Raw genomic sequence first — 17,601 nt, forward strand, 5'->3', positions numbered from 1 at the left:
AACAGATATGTTTTCAGCCTAGACTTAAACGCTGAGACTGTGTCTGATTCCTGAACATTACTTGGAAGGCTGTTCCATAACTGTGGGGCTTTGTAAGAAAAGGCTCCACCCCCTGATGTAGCCTTCACTATACGAGGTACCAGCAGATAGCCTGCACCTTTTGATCTAAGTAGGCGTGGCAGGTCATAGAGGACCAGAAGTTCACTCAGGTACTGTGGTGTGAGACCATTCAGTGCTTTAAAGGTCAATAGTAGTATTTTATAATCAATACGAAATTTGATTGGGAGCCAATGCAGTGTGGATAAGACAGGCGTGATGTGGTCATATTTTCTAGTTCTAGTAAGGACTCTTGCTGCTGCATTTTGAACTAACTGGAGCTTGTTTATGCACTTATTGGAACATCCAGACAGTAAGGCATTACAATAATCCAACCTGGAGGTAACGAAAGCATGAACTAGTTTTTCTGCCTCATGTAGTGACATTAAATTTCTTATCTTAGCAATATTTCTGAGATGAAAGAAAGCTATCCGGGTGATGTTATCAATGTGAGTTTTGAATGAAAGACTGGGGTCAATAATCACTCTGAGGTCTTTTACTGTTGCATGTGAAGAAACAGAAAGGCCATCCAGAGTTACTATGTAATCAGAAAACTTACTTCTAGCTGCATGTGGTCCGAGTACAAGTACTTCAGTCTTGTCAGAGTTAAGCAGAAAGAAGTTAATAAGCATCCAGTGTCTAATGTCCTTCACACATTCCTCAATTCTATTAAGCTGGTGTCTCTCATCAGGTTTTGCAGAAACATACAACTGTGTGTCATCAGCATAACAGTGGAAACTAATACAATGTTTACGAATAATATCACCCAGAGGGAACATATATAAAGAAAAAAGCAGTGGACCCAAGACAGAACCTTGTGGAACACCAAACTTTACCTCAGTATGTCTAGAAAAATCACCATTTACATCAACATACTGAAAGCGATCAGTTAAATAAGACCTGAGCCAGGAGAGGGCCGTTCCCTTAAGTCCCACAACGTTTTCTAGTCTATCCAGAAGAATGGAATGATCGATGGTATCAAATGCTGCACTAAGGTCAAGCAACACAAGCAGCGAGACACAGCCCTGATCAGACACCAACAGTAGGTCATTTACTACTTTAACCAGAGCTGTCTCTGTGCTATGATGAGGTCTAAATCCTGACTGATACATTTCATGGATGTTATTCCTATGTAAATATGAGGATAACTGCTGTGCCACAGCTTTTTCAAGGATCTTGGAGATAAAGGGGAGGTTTGATATTGGCTGATAATTGGACAGCTGACAGGGATCAAGGTCAGGTTTTTTAATCAGGGGTTTGATAACTGCTAGTTTAAAGGATTTGGGTACATAGCCAATCATAAGAGAAGAATTTATTATTTTTAGAAGCGGTTCAATTACTTCAGGTATTATCTGTTTGAACAGACGTGTAGGTAAGGGATCTAGTACACAAGTTGAGGCATTTGATGCGGAGATTAATGAAAGTAATTCAGTTTCTCTAAGGGGAGTAAAACATTCTAATTGCTGATCTGATACAGTTATATTGTTAATTACAGGGTCACTTACATTGTCTGACCTTAAATTAGTAGTTTGAATTTTTTGTCGGATATTCTCAATTTTGTCATTAAAAAAATTCATGAAGTCGTTGCTACTACATACTGCAGGTGTGCATGTGTCTACAGTGGACTTATTCCTGGTTAATTTTGCGACAGTATTAAATAGGAATCTAGAATTATTTTTGTTATCCTCTATTAGGGAGGAGAGATATGTTGATCTAGCAGCACTAAGAGCTTTTCTACCGGTATACTTCAGGAAGCTCTCCTTCCACGCTAATTTGAGCACGACCAATTTTGTTTGACGCCATTTACGTTCCAACTTTTGAGTGGTCTGTTTTAAAGTGCGAGTGTCATCATTATACCAGGGTGCTAATTTTTTGTCTCTGACCATTTTCCTTTTAAGAGGAGCTACATTATCTAAAGTATGGCAGAACATTCACTCTAAGCATTCAGTTGCCTGATCAAGTTCTGCAGGGGCTGACAGTGACCCAATCAAAGTTGATAACTCTGGGAGATCATTTATAAAGCTCTGTGCAGTGGTTGACATGAATGTACATTTAATACAGTAGCGTGGTGAGGTGCATATATTATTACTCAGACAAATTTTGAATGAGATGAGATAATGATCTGAGATCATTTCAGACTGTGGAAGTGTGACTATATTTTCTACGTTTAACCTGAATGTTAGTATTAGATCGAGGGTGTGACCACCATTATCGGTCGGTCCTATGACATTCTGATTAATCCCTGCTGAATCTAAAATGGACACAAACGCTGTTTTCAAAGGGTCTTCTGGGTTATCGAAGTGAATATTAAAATCTCTGACAACTAAAGTTTCGTCTAAGGAAATAACCAGATAACTAATGGAATTAACTGGGTAGACCTATTTTTCAAGGCTACATATATTATATTAGTATGAAGAACTTCAAATGTATTAAATTTATAACCAAGTTTTTGTGTTACACCTAGATAATCATTATAAATAACCGCAACGCCTCCTCCTCTGCCAGTTAGATGAGGCTGGCGTATATAACTGTATCCAGGAGGACTCGCTTCATTTAATGCTATATATTCATTTGGCTTAATCCATGTTTCAGTTAAACAAAGTACATTAAACTCCTGATCAGTACTGAGTTCATTAACCATTAGCGCTTTAGATGTAAGAGATCTAATATTTAATAGCCCCACCTTTAGATCAAAGGTGCTGGCAGCGGCTGTACAGTCAGTCTGATCTAATTTTATATTGATTAGGTTACTGGAACAAACTCTCTGAATATTTCTACTTTTTTGTTTAGCTCGGGGAACAGACACAGTCTCAATGTAGTGGGCCCTGAGTGACGACTCTCTGCAGTTAGCAGACAGTCGGTTTAGCCTATTCATCTGCTCCCTGGCCTTCGCTCTGGATTGTCAGAAATTAACCAGGCCTGTTCTGAGACTATGACCTATGCTGCAAGAAATGAGAGCAGCACCTTCCCGAATGGGATGGATACCGTCCCACCCTAACAGGCCAGCGGTGCCCTCAAAATTAGCCCAATTATCTATAAAGCCCACACTGTTTTCAGAGCACCACCTGGACAACCAGCAGTTCAGCGACCATAACCTGCTGTAAGCTACAACCCCGATTCCAAAAAAGTTGGGACAAAGTACAAATTGTAAATAAAAACGGAATGCAATAATTTACAAATCTCAAAAACTGATATTGTATTCACAATAGAACATAGACAACATATCAAATGTCGAAAGTGAGACATTTTGAAATTTCATGCCAAATATTGGCTCATTTGAAATTTCATGACAGCAACACATCTCAAAAAAGTTGGGACAGGGGCAATAAGAGGCTGGAAAAGTTAAAGGTATAAAAAAGGAAAAGCTGGAGGACCAAATTGCAACTCATTAGGTCAATTGGCAATAGGTCATTAACATGACTGGGTATAAAAAGAGCATCTTGGAGTGGCAGCGGCTCTCAGAAGTAAAGATGGGAAGAGGATCACCAATCCCCCTAATTCTGCGCCGACAAATAGTGGAGCAATATCAGAAAGGAGTTTGACAGTGTAAAATTGCAAAGAGTTTGAACATATCATCATCTACAGTGCATATCATCATCAAAAGATTCAGAGAATCTGGAAGAATCTCTGTGCGTAAGGGTCAAGGCCAGAAAACCATACTGGGTGCCTGTGATCTTCGGGCCCTTAGACGGCACTGCATCACATACAGGCATGCTTCTGCATTGGAAATCACAAAATGGGCTCAGGAATATTTCCAGAGAACATTATCTGTGAACACAATTCACCGTGCCATCCGCCGTTGCCAGCTAAAACTCTATAGTTCAAAGAAGAAGCCGTATCTAAACATGATCCAGAAGCGCATATGTCTTCTCTGGGCCGAGGCTCATTTAAAATGGACTGTGGCAAAGTGGAAAACTGTTCTGTGGTCAGACGAATCAAAATTTGAAGTTCTTTATGGAAATCAGGGACGCCGTGTCATTCGGACTAAAGAGGAGAAGGACGACCCAAGTTGTTATCAGCGCTCAGTTCAGAAGCCTGCATCTCTGATGGTATGGGGTCGCATTAGTGCGTGTGGCATGGGCAGCTTACACATCTGGAAAGACATCATCAATACTGAAAGGTATATCCAGGTTCTAGAGCAACATATGCTCCCATCCAGATGACGTCTCTTTCAGGGAAGACCTTGCATTTTCCAACATGACAATGCCAAACCACATACTGCATCAATTACAGCATCATGGCTGCGTAGAAGAAGGGCCCGGTACTGAACTGGCCAGCCTGCAGTCCAGATCTTTCACCCATAGAAAACATTTGGTGCATCATAAAACGGAAGATACGACAAAAAAGACCCAAGACAGTTGAGCAACTACAATCCTACATTAGACAAGAATGGGTTAACATTCCTATCCCTAAACTTGAGCAACTTGTCTCCTCAGTCCCCAGACGTTTACAGACTGTTGTAAAGAGAAAAGGGGATGTCTCACAGTGGGAAACATGGCCTTGTCCCAACTTTTTTGAGATGTGTTGTTGTCATGAAATTTAAAATCACCTAATTTTTCTCTTTAAATTATACATTTTCTCAGTTTAAACATTTGATATGTCATCTATGTTCTATTCTGAATAAAATATGGAATTTTGAAACTTCCACATCATTGCATTCCGTTTTTATTTACAATTTGTACTTTGTCCCAACTTTTTTGGAATCGGGGTTTTACATCACCACGCCACATTGGGATGGGGCCAGAGCATACATCATCATCAGACATCGCCTTCGCAAATTTAAACACCTCTACAAAGTTATTCTTAGTAACCTCAGACTGACGAAGGCGTATATCATTAGCTCCTGCATGGATAACTATCTTTGAGAACATGTGCTTGCCTAGGACCCTAAGATTACCTGCTATGTCCGGTGTCCTGACTCCCGGTATACACCTGACTAAAGCTGCTGGAACCCCTAAAGGCTGAGATAATTTTGCGTGCCATATGATAGAGTCCCCTATAACCAGAGCTCTTTCAGGTTCCTCAGTGGGTGCATCACTAAGGAGAGCAAACCTGTTCGACATGTGACACAGAGAGGAGTGGTGCTCCCGTGGGTGAGCCTCAGTGGTAGCTTTGGCTTTACGCTTATGCCACCGAGTCGTCACCCATTCGCCCCGCTGTAAGGGCTCTAATGCTGGAGTTGGGGGATTACTAACTCCACCTAGGGCATCCAGACTTTCCCCTACAGAAACTACACTGTTCTCATTCTCACTGGCCTTCTCTAAAGCCTGGATACACACTAACACTATAATCTTCTCCGTCAGAGAGCTAACTAATCTGCACTTATCACAAATAAAGCTATCACTAGCAATGGAGGAAGAATGACTAAACATCTTGTACTCAGCACACTGAACAGGCTGAAGGTGTGCCATAATGAAAGGATTCACGTACCTTAATTGAAGATCTGTTGATATTAAAGCAGATCTGATGTGGATGGTCTCCGCTTATGGTCTTTATGCAGGAGGAGAAAAAAAAGAAAGCTTCCGGTCTCTGCGTTCTTTCGAAAAAAGAGAGAGAAAAAAGGGAAAAAGGAAAGCAAAAGTGGAAAGTACAAAAAGGAAAGTGAAAGTACAATAAAAAATGAAGAGGATACTGGAAAATTATTTGTAGAAAAAATTTAAAAAAAGATTAGCAATTAACACCAACACTCGCGGAAAAAAGACTCATCGCAAACAACTTGGGAACCAGGAAGTGTGTAGCACAGAACATGCCAAACATGCACCATTAGCCTCTGTAATCAGTGTCTCATGCTAAACCCCAGTTCAACCAATGCACCAAACACAAACAAAACACACACAATGAACAGCGCACACAAACTTTTCATTGTGCATGAAGGACATATCAGGATGACCGACAGCAAAACTTTATAACATACCATGCTAAACCTCTGACAGAGGCACATGGTGAATATAAACAGCAGCAGCAAGTGTCTGTAGCATAACAAATACAGCTTCCTGAGTGATGAGCAGGGCCGTTGACAGCTTTGGCTGGGCCCGGGACAAAATAATCTGAGTGGGCCCCCCCAAATAATCTGAGTGCCCCCCCCCCCACACACACATACGCGCGCACGCACATCGCCACACAGCAACCACCCACACCCAACCCCTCTTTTCACAGTCTTTCCAACCCTTAAATAACAGGTATTCCAAGCCCATTATAACAGTCAACCATTTTATTTCAACATTTCAACATATTTTACAGTTTGAACATTTCCTTAGTCTGCAACTGTTCAGGTGCGAAATGCAATGCGCCGGACTTTTGCTGTGGCAAAGTCGTCAATAAGGTCATTGAAGTCCAGCTTCTTTGCAAGTTCGCGCTCTATAGAGAGCATAGCCAGCCCATTGAGCCTCTCCTGTGACATGTTTGAGCGCAGGTAGTTGATAAACCAAAATGATTGTTTACGGGATGGAACTGGGCCTCAATGAGAACGGAGTTATGGCTTTCCCAAAATCTGAACATAGAAGCATCACCACTATCACACACGGACTGGCCATCGGGAGTAGCGGGAGTTTTCCCGGTGGGCCGGTGGTTCAGTGTGGGCCGGCGGAGAAAAAAAAAAAACAGTTGCGCGCTGGCCTTTAATATGATAAGCAATGTTAACAGTTTCTTTAAGAAACTGTTAACATTGCTTGTCATATTAAAGGCCAGCGCGCAACTGTAATAAGCAATGTTAACAGTTTCTTAAAGAAACTGTTAACATTGCTTATCATATTAAAGGCCAGCGCGCAACTGTTTTTTTTTTTTTTTTTCCTCCGCCGGCCCACACTGAACCACCGGCCCACCGGGAAAACTCCCGCTACTCCCGATGGCCAGTCCGTGTGTGCCACTAGTGATGTGTACAGTGAGTTTTTCAGTGTATTTTTTTGTCTTGTTTTTCATAAACGTCCTTTCCGTACTCGATTTAGAATGTTACAAAAAAAATTGACACCCTCCCAACCACGTAACATTAGCCTATCTGACCTGGGGGCTGACACGTTTATTACGGATAAACCAAAAGGATTACAACGTTCCCTGGATATAGAACTGGACCGAGAAGATTTCAAAATCTTAACGTGTAAGCAACAACAATAAAACAGAGGTTGTTTTATTCATTTAGGGCTTATTAGGCTACTTTCATTAATTGCGCTTTTCATACAGGCCTATCATTTTTCACTTGAGCAAGGGAATTGTTTGAAGAGTATCCAGTCTAAGCGAAAGTTTAATGTTTTGCAACAGACTAACCTCAAAACACCCCGTTTATAGCCCATTCGTTACATTAAACTCTATCTAGCTGGCAATTTCACATGCCGTCGTATCTACACGGGATGATTTCCAACAAAATAAGGTTTAATTAACAAGAGGCAGCGTTCCACGGGCTTTCAGCTAACCGGAGTCCAGCTCAGCGCAGCTCAGCAAGCGTGCCTAAAACATTTGGATATGATTGCGGGCCAATGTGCTATTCTTTGCTTCATTGAGATATATGCAACACAGTGTTATTAAACCGATATGTTTATGAAATAATTCAATGCCCTGTGCATTTCAGTGTTCACTCAGTGTACCCTGCTATCCCCTACTTTATAATTATGAATGGCGCGTCGCGCGTGCTGGGGTTACATTACGGGGCTGGAAAAAAGTTATCTGTGTTTTACCTGGCTCAGCTGCATCATCTGAATCTTTTCTAAAATATCTATGCAGTGAGCCCCTGAGGCTCTTGGCTTCTTCATCTCTTTTTCTCTTTTCTTTTCTTTGCTCCTGACTTGTGCATGTTGGCAAACGGGCTCGCACGCTTATTGTCGAAGCGTTATGATGGAATAGTGCCGTGTTATTTGGCGCCTTAATCAAAGACCAAACCATTTCTGCATTAGGGGTGGTAGGTGGGTTCTTGAATCTATTTTCGAAGACAATAAAGGCAAAAGAACCAGAAATCATTCATTGAATGCAAATATAGCACATTTTTCTCCCCCAAATCAACACATTTTGAAATGAAACAGAATGATTAATGGCATCTTCATGAGGGACCAGTTCTGGGCCCCCCCTGATGCCTGGGCCCGGGACAAAATACCCGGTTGTCCCCCCCGTCGACAGCCCTGGTGATGAGTAATGATGGACAGCTCTGGCCGCCACTTACAAACACATTTTACACTCACTGGGAGCTCTATATTATCTCATCTCATTATCTCTAGCCGCTTTATCCTTCTACAGGGTCGCAGGCAAGCTGGAGCCTATCCCAGCTGACTACGGGCGAAAGGCGGGGTTCACCCTGGACAAGTCGCCAGGTCATCACAGGGCTGACACATAGACACAGACAACCAGTCACACTCACATTCACACCTACGGTCAATTTAGAGTCACCAGTTAACCTAACCTGCATGTCTTTGGACTAGACCCCGAAGCCGCCGCCAGGCGCCGCTAAAACCGCCATTTAGAATTTGAGCCGCCGCCAGCCAATAATTTTGTAAGCCAATTTGAGCCGCTATCTAATAAAATTTGGCTGAGCCACTAAGAATTGTGTACATCAAATAATGGGTTTATCCACATCATGAGCTACAAGAAAAGTGACACAAACATGATCAACTGTACACACTAGTAGTAACACAATAGAGACGTATAGGCATACACTGTAGAGATTTAGAACTGATATCACAGCACAGAGAGCCACCACAAGCTTGCCGTTGTGACTACCTGTCTGGCTTCCTGCCCCTCACACCGTTACCACGATACACTGGGGAACCCGGGAACCCACCCAGAGCATCAATCGACTCCGATATCGACGAGATGGCTGCATTCTTTGCCGCTGCTGAGGGAAAGTGTAAAGGTATTTTTTGTTTGTTTGTTTGTTTCACATACTTCGAGATTGATAAAAAAAAAAAAGTACTCCACCACTCTACTTTCATCATAGTAAGATAGCTGCCAGTCCTTCACTGGTCATTGCTAGTGAGAGTAGATAGCTAGATGCCTTCCTCGAACAATCCAGATTAGCTTATTATTAGCATTGAACTACAATCTTGCTAGATTTATATTTACAATGAAGTAAGAGACCAGGGGACCTGTGGTAAATATGATTTCACGTTAAATGACCCGTGTGTGTGTGTGTGTGTGTGTGTGTGTGTGAGAGAGAGAGAGAGGATGATGATGATGATGATGATAATAAATAATACATCTAAGTACTTATAATAAATAAATGTAATAAATAAATAACTTATAAATAAATGCTATCATAAATACACCATTTGTTGTAGTACAATCAGTTTTTTAACCAAACTGTGTTGTGGAAATAGCCTATGTATCTGTGTAACCAGTACACTGCATCTTATAATCAACTGAACGTAGACCATAGGTGTGAAGAAACAGTATCAGCCATTTGTAGCCATAAACATTTTGGTGGCTGCAGCAGCCATTAAGGTTTTGGCTGAGTCAGCTAGCCAGCCAATAATTTCATCAGCCAGCCATTATCCTGAAAACAAACGGCTTCGGGGTCTACTTTGGACTGTGGGGGAAACTGGAGCACCCGGAGGAAACCCACGCGGACACGGGGAGAACATGCAAACTCCACACAGAAGGGCCCTCGCCGGCCCTGGGGCTCGAACCCAGGACCTTCTTGCTGTGAGGCGACAGCGCTAACCACTACACCACCGTGCCGCCCCTCTATATTATTATTATTATTATTATTATTATTCAATTATGCCCTTAAAAATCTGTGAAGAAGAGGTCTGTAGAATTTATTTTACAATTAAAGCTAGACGGCCTTTCGATTTCATAAAATCGGTGAAATTTAGTTCCCTCTGAAATGTGGTGATTGTGATATCTGTTTATTTCTGTAATATCTCGCAAAATATCAGGCCATTCTGTGGCTGGGAAGTTATTTAATTTGAGGGGATTAAAGCAAATAATGTGCATGAAATCGCTCGCTTGGCGCAGTCAAGCAGACAGAGGAAGTCCGTGTGCGCATGCGCAGGTTTACCTTCTTCTTTTGGGTTTTACGGCAGCTGGCATCCACAGTGTTGCATTACTGCCATCTACAGGTTTCCCTTTGAGCGTGCACTGACAGTTCCATCATTCTGTCGCTAAACGAACAGCTGATCACACCGAGGTGCTCGCTGAGCGCCCATATTTATTAGTTTGGTCCTGCATTTCCTTTCCTTTGTATATAACATAACGTCTTTTCTTCTCGCTTTCTTTCTGTCACTGTAGTCGCTCTTTCACGTTTCATTCGCACACTCACGTCCTCCATTTTTCTCTCCTGTTTCAAATTTGTATCCCACAATGCCTTGTGTGAACGGGGAAAGCCCACCATGTGATGCATGACGTAGTATCTTGAATTGGGTCATGGGGAAGCAGGAAAAAATAATGGAGAATTTAGTGCCTCATGGAGATAAATTCAATAATTGTTCTATAAAAAAAACTAATAAAATTGGAAGTCTGTGATTCGAATTCAGTAGCTTTCAGTCACTAAACAAAAATAATTGGGTGTCGGGGAAAATTCTTTTTATGACCTACACTTGAAAAATCTGAAAGGCAGGTTACCTTTAAAATTATCTGCATATAACTTTTGTTGTCTGCGAAAAGTTTGAGCACTATTTTTAAACTTTATAATCCCTCATATCTTGGAACTTCTCTCAAACTGTTTCTTTAAACACCTCTTTGATTTTTTCCTCTGTTTTTCTGTAATTAATGCCATTGATTTGATCTGGTTTCTGGCTGTTGCACTTGAAAGATATTTATATTGTATTTCAACGAGATGTTAAGGACAATTTAGTTGGTGTTACTGAATGCTTTCCCATACACAGATTGGACCAGCAGGAGTAAAAGATCTCCCTCCTCTTGATGGGCCAAACGATGAAGACCATGGCCCCATCCTACCGGTGCCTCTGGGAATACGACCTCTCCTCAGCAAATACCGCATAGAGGTCAAAATCTTAATAAACATATTTGCACACTGCCCATAATCTGACTACCTGTGTCGGGTTAGTATGGGTTAAGTATTTTTTTGAAAGGCTGTGTCAGACTGAACTTCTCCATCACTCACACTGTAGGTTCTGTTCTGGGGCCTGAGGGACATAAAGCGGATTAACCTGACACATGTGGACAAACCTCGTGTGGATGTCGAATGTGCAGGAAAAAGTGTCCAATCATCCCTGATTCAAAACTACAAGAAAAATCCAAATTTCAGTACTCTGGTCAAATGGTTTGAAGTGGTGAGTTCTTGCTGATGTAAATAGCTCGCATCCCAGCAAACAATTTTAAGTCAGCAGGATGTTTATATACACAGTCCTGTGCAAAAGTCTTAGGCACATGTAAAGAAATGCTGTAGACCAAAAATGGCTTTAACCTCCTAAGGCCCAAGCTGTTTTTTACATGCATTTTTTATTTCTCTTTGCTATTTGGGCTTATTAGAACCTGATTAGAATAAAAACTAAGCATCATCTTTTGATAAGATGTACTTTTAGAGAAAAAGTATGTCCACATGTGTGGATTCTTGTTCCGAATTTCCATAAAGTGCTGTCCACGCATATGACCACTAAGCCCTAGGAGGTTAAAATAGTGAAATGAAATGTTTCAACATTAAAAAATACTATAAACAGTAATCAGTAAGCCATAATCAATGAAACAAAGTCAATATTTGGTGTAAGACGAAATTCCCTTAGCTTAAAAAAATACATCCGTCTCCGGTCCAGTGAGTGCAGTTTTATGCGGAAATGATCTGTAGGTTTTACTGAGCATCTTACAGAACCAGCCACAGTTCTTCTGGACACTTTGACTGTCACACTCACTTCTTCATTTTGCATTAGTAGCCTTCATTAGGTTTTATTTTGTCATCTGAAAAGTGCTCTCTTATGGAATATTCTGCTCAGACATCTCATCTCATCTCATTATCTCTAGCCGCTTTATCCTTCTACAGGGTCGCAGGCAAGCTGGAGCCTATCCCAGCTGACTACGGGCGAAAGGCGGGGTACACCCTGGACAAGTCGCCAGGTCATCACAGGGCTGACACATAGACACAGACAACCATTCACACTCACATTCACACCTACGGTCAATTTAGAGTCACCAGTTAACCTAACCTGCATGTCTTTGGACTGTGGGGGAAACCGGAGCACCCGGAGGAAACCCACGCGGACACGGGGAGAACATGCAAACTCCGCATAGAAAGGCCCTCGCCGGCCCCGGGGCTCGAACCCAGACCTTCTTGCTGTGAGGCGACAGCGCTAACCACTACACCACCGTGCCGCCCCCTGCTCAGACATATTGCAAAAAAATTTTTCTGTAACATTTAATTTTGTGCTGGAAAATAAGCCCAACGTTTGGAACTCTAAAATGTTTTTGTAATGTTTTGACTTGATAATGTAGAAGTCATTATCAACCTATAACAAAGTTTGTATGAAAAAAAAATAGTGTGCCTAAGACTTTTGCATGGTACTGTATATCGTTATGCTTCGAGGAATATTCATTGCTACAAATGTTCTGTCAGATTTGCGAGGTACTTCGAGAATGTTTTGTAAAACATTGCAGCTACAGTTTGAATTGTTGAATCACCAATAGTGCCTTCCATAGATGACGGGGCCCTCGCTACTGTAGTGATGTATGACCCACTCCATTACCTTAAACTTGCACCACAAAATAACAGCATAGGCCTGTTAGTGTTTCAAAATCATTATTGAAAATTGAGGCCACATTCATACTTTTTTAATACAATAAATTTTAAATGGCTATTCGTATACTGATTTATAAATTAGTACTCATTTGAAAGCATATGAAACTTGACAGAAATGAAAAAGAAATAGAAAAACAGTTGCACTATATACAGTAGGCCTATAAAAACACACCAGCCAAAAAATGGTTACATTTTAAAGATATAATTTCAACACACACACACAAAGAAGAGGAAAATGTAGGCTCTCACCTAAGCCAACACAGGAGGTGAAGCGTTGTGTTTTTGTTTTTTTCTCTCTCTTTTAAACACGTATTTGGTATCTTTGGTAGTTTCACTCTTTTTGGTTGAGAATATATATTTCTTTTTTTTTATTTTGCTTTGTAGCTCCACTTAAATATTTGCATTTCATTGTCATTCAGTTGACATTCAAACTAATGCTAATCATCAATCATCCAGTAGCTGCCTGTAATGAAACAAATAACCTGGTGACATCACATGACCACATCTACATGGTAGCTTACTTCATAAGGAAATTTCTAGCTTTCCTTCTCTGTAATATCAGTAAGAAAGAAATGGCACTGTAATTTGTTTAAACACCCCAGGAATGTATTTTTATAACATTAAAGGCCATCTAAGAACCTGCAAAATACATTAATTAATCTGGGATGTTTGTTACTTTTACTGTACATGCTTCTTTGGTTAGTAATGATGTCACCAAATTTGTTATTGCAGGATCTACCAGAAAATGAGTTTCTCCATCCTCCTCTGAATATTCGAGTGGTGGATTGCAGAGCGTTTGGACGTTACACCTTAGTGGGCTCACATGCTGTCTCCAGCCTCCGCAAGTTCATCTACACACCGTCAGATAAGAGGGCCAACAACTGGGCCAATACAGGTACTAGCCTAAAATGTGACTAAGAACATTTGGTAATGCTTTTAATCTTTCTCTGAAATTTGAGTTTCTCTACAAATCTGTCTTGCTCTTCAGAATTTTCTTATTAACTTCTCCACCAAACTACCAAAGGGAAATACACTAAGAGGCATGAACAGCCAGAAGGATGCTATTGTTTTTCGTTTAATTCGGGCACCACCCGAACTGATGATCACATCATCTTTTCTTTGGCTAATCAGACACAAAGTGCACCACTACTCTTGCCAGAGCAGTTGGGGATTAGGTGCCTTGCTCAAGGGCACTTCAGCCAGCCCTGCTGCTCCAGGGAATCAAACCAGTGACCTTTTGGTCCCAAAGCTGCTTCTCTAACCATTAGGCCATGGCGTCCCCCCTCTAGATGCTAATGCACTTGAAATGTGACTTTCCAGGTTACATATAAAGGTTCAGCAATGGAGTTTATAAAACATCCATTCATTATCTGTAGCTGCTTATCCTCTGCAGGGTCACGGGCACACTGGATCCTATCCCTGCTGACTATGGGTGAGAGGCAGGGTACACCCTGGACAAGTCACCAGATTGTCACAGAGCTGACACATAGAGACACACAACCATTCACACATTCACACCTACGGTCAATTTAGAGCTACCAGTTAGCCTAATCTGCATGTCTTTGGACTGTGGGGGAAATCAGAGCACATGGAGGAAACCCACACATACCCCTTTTCCACCAAATCAGTTCCAGGGCTGGTTCGGGGCCACTGCTGGTGCTGGTTCACAACTCGTTCAACTTGCGAGCCAGCTGAGAACCAGTTTGCTTTTCCATAGCTCGCGGTGCCACGTCATTACGTCGCTGTATACGTCATTACGTCGCTGTATATGTCAGTTATGTCGCTACGTTTGCTTAAACCTTGGCGCGAATATTGAAGCAAAAACAACATGGAAGAAGCAGCAACAACAACAACAACAATAATAATAATAATAATAATAAATGACTTCGCGTTTGTACAGCTGCTGCTTCTCACCACTTAAAAATGGTGATCTTTCGCGGTCTTGTTATTGTTGTTGGTCTTAACAACTCCACCTCCTCCGCTGACATAAGCGGTTCTTTCCTCTGGCCCAGCAGAGAGTTGTTGCTAGCCTGGAACCGGTTTTTCTGGCCCCAGAGCCAGTTCCTTGTCAGTGGAAACAGAAAACCCAGTTCCAAACTAAGCACTGGCCCCGAACCAGCCCTGGAACTGCTTTGGTGGAAAAGGGGCAACAGACACAGGGAGAACATGCAAACTCCACACAGGAAGGCCCCCATCAGCCACTGGGCTCAAACCCAGAACCTTCTTGCTGTGAGGCGACAGTGCTCACCACTACACCACCGTGACACCTTAGTTTGTAAAACATGCACTTTAATAATAGTTTGTTTACACAGACCCTTCCAAGTTTGGAGTCCTGCAACCTCAACGGCTGCAAGGGGTTGATTCCTGGAGTCACTGGTTGAATGGTGAACGCAGACTAACAGCCAGGCAGTCCAAATGCTCTGGCAATTACTGTGGCCAACACAAACACATACCCCCATCCTCCTGGGAACCATCATTGGAGGTGCAGCCTCCCATCGGCTCTGGTCGCCCTGCTCCCTTGCTTGCCACCTGGATCCCCAGCGGGGAGCGAAGCAGTGCGGATGAGGACTGCGCATCCTCATCACCACCATCAACAACAAATCCTTTGTGCAGGCTATGTTCTCCCTTCTTTACACAGATGTTCCAGTTATACAAAAACTAGCATTATCGAAACATTAGTATTGAAGTTCCTGCAAATAGAAATGCTGCAGGTAGTCTATATTGAAAAGACAAGACATGGCTGCCCCATGCTAACCAAACCGCATATCTTTGGACTGTGGGGGAAACCGGAGCACCTGGAGGAAACCCACGCAGACACGGGGAGAACATGCAAACTCCACACAGAAAGGCCTCTGTCGACTGCTGGGCTCGGACTCAGAACCTTCTTGCTGTGAGGCGACAGTGCTATTACATAAAATGTTCTCAAACATCTAGAGAAATTGGACGTTTGGAGAACTAAAAGCTCCTTATAACATTTCAAAAACATTTGTCTAACCTAAAATTGTTCGCTGGGATGTATCCTTTAAGAGTGCCTTCAAGTTTGAAGAATTTCTTTTTCCTTTTCCCAACTAATTCCCATTCTTCACTTTTCTCTCCACTGTTTCCCATTTCTGGACCATACTGGTGGCACTGTCCTGTCCTCTCTACTCATATTTGGCTTTTGACTGCTCATGTACCCATGACCCTGCCCACTTCAGCAAGGCTGGCCAATGGTTTCAAGGCTCTTACCAATGGGATGTCCCGTTCCCACCCCTGCTCCCGCCCCTTCTCTCACTCCTCAGGTGACATCATCATCAACATGAACCCTGAGGCCAATGTTAAGAAGATTGATACTGTGGTCAAACTGGATGCTGTGAGTTTTTCCATGATGCCTTTTAAAATCCACTTAAAGTAACTATAACATGACACAGTCTTTTATGTCTACTCCATGAGTATGTTTGCATATCCAGGTTAGTGCTAGATACATTATTTGTAACCCTATGTGTTGATTTCATTGTTATGCTGGTGTGTAATTGTTTGTCTTGTTTAGAAGTTGTGATTTGATGTTTGTTTCATGTGGCCCCCTCTCTGTAGACCTCTGATGCTGTTGTTAAAATTGATTCGGTAAGTCACGGTATTTGGCTTCAAAAGCTTTATGTGAAATGGGTAACAGCTTATCAACATTTCTTCCTCATAAAGTAACCATATAATAAATAGCAATTTACAGTCAGTAAAAAAAAAAACCAAAACATTGGGTTTTAAGTGCTTTACGTGTAGCAGCAAAACCTTGTTTCACTCTCATAGAATGAGGATGAAAAGGAGAAAGAGAAGAAGAAGAAGAAGAAAAAAAAGAAGGGAGAGGAGGCAGAGGAAGAGGAACAAGATGAGAGCATATTGGACTGGTGGTCAAAGTATTTTCTCTCGATAGAGACAATGATGGAGGTGAGAGACTGTCTTTCCTCAGTATAGGTGTTCTTCCCCTCAGGCTAAAATGAAAACTGTTTCTAATGGCATGTCTTTTTCTTGATGCAGAAACTGCGTGCTCAAGAAGCAGCCTTGGCCGAGGCAGAAGAGCGAGAGGACATGGAGATTGCTGCAGAAGTGGCTGGTAAACACAATACCTAAGTTAACATGTACATGGTACTGTAAATTGTACCAAAGTCCACGTTTATTGCATCATTCCCTACACCATTACTTTTACCCATCCTTTATTACATGGCTTTCATAAATACTCCATTCTGATTGGTCATTTATGGCATTCTATGGTCTGATATTTCTGTCTAACAGACTGCTGCTATGTATAAAAGACCACTGCTATGGACCACGTCATTAGTGGAAGCAATAAAATCATTGTTAAATCCATATTTTGGTTCAGGTTATTGATTTCTTTAGTAAGTGGCCATGTAATAAGTGGGATAATGTACAGTGAGCTGGTCATTATTGCAAAATAAACCCTTTCAGGATGATTCAAGACTCCTCCACATCACACCGAGGTCCCGCATCACACCGAGGTCCTGCATCACCCTGTCAGACTTTATTTCACAATAACGACCTGCTCACTGTATATTATCCCTTACATATTTGTTGTTTGTTGCCATCACATTCTTGAGGTACAGTATGTCGCAGTGTTCACATCCTTATTCCCAGCCATGAAAGTTAACCCCAGGAAAACTTCAATTAAAATCCTCTAAAAATAAACATTTGATTATACTCTGGGAAGATGCATATTAATGATTTTTTAAAAAATGCATTTTTCATTATTTTGATTTCACGGTCTATATTTTACCTCTCTTGGCTTGGAAAAAATGTAACATCTCCCATGCTGTCCATCCTCTTCCGCTCCCATCTGCTCCTCT

At 41.8% G+C, this 17,601-nt stretch overlaps 1 protein-coding gene across 2 annotated transcripts in view; it reads left to right on the forward strand.

Moving 5' to 3' along the window:
- Window positions 1-17,601, forward strand: part of otofa (otoferlin a) — a 238,015-nt gene that overhangs the window by 190,157 nt on the left and 30,257 nt on the right. For both annotated transcript variants that reach the window (XM_060917975.1, XM_060917976.1), the window contains exons 27-33: window positions 10,902-11,021; window positions 11,148-11,309; window positions 13,499-13,661; window positions 16,048-16,118; window positions 16,340-16,369; window positions 16,550-16,687; window positions 16,778-16,853. In XM_060917975.1, the coding sequence (XP_060773958.1) occupies window positions 10,902-11,021; window positions 11,148-11,309; window positions 13,499-13,661; window positions 16,048-16,118; window positions 16,340-16,369; window positions 16,550-16,687; window positions 16,778-16,853 (760 nt within the window). The remainder of the gene's footprint in view (window positions 1-10,901; window positions 11,022-11,147; window positions 11,310-13,498; window positions 13,662-16,047; window positions 16,119-16,339; window positions 16,370-16,549; window positions 16,688-16,777; window positions 16,854-17,601) is intronic.

The sequence above is a fragment of the Neoarius graeffei genome, chromosome 3 (assembly GCF_027579695.1).
Source record: "Neoarius graeffei isolate fNeoGra1 chromosome 3, fNeoGra1.pri, whole genome shotgun sequence".
NCBI classification, from domain to species: Eukaryota; Metazoa; Chordata; class Actinopteri; order Siluriformes; family Ariidae; genus Neoarius; species Neoarius graeffei.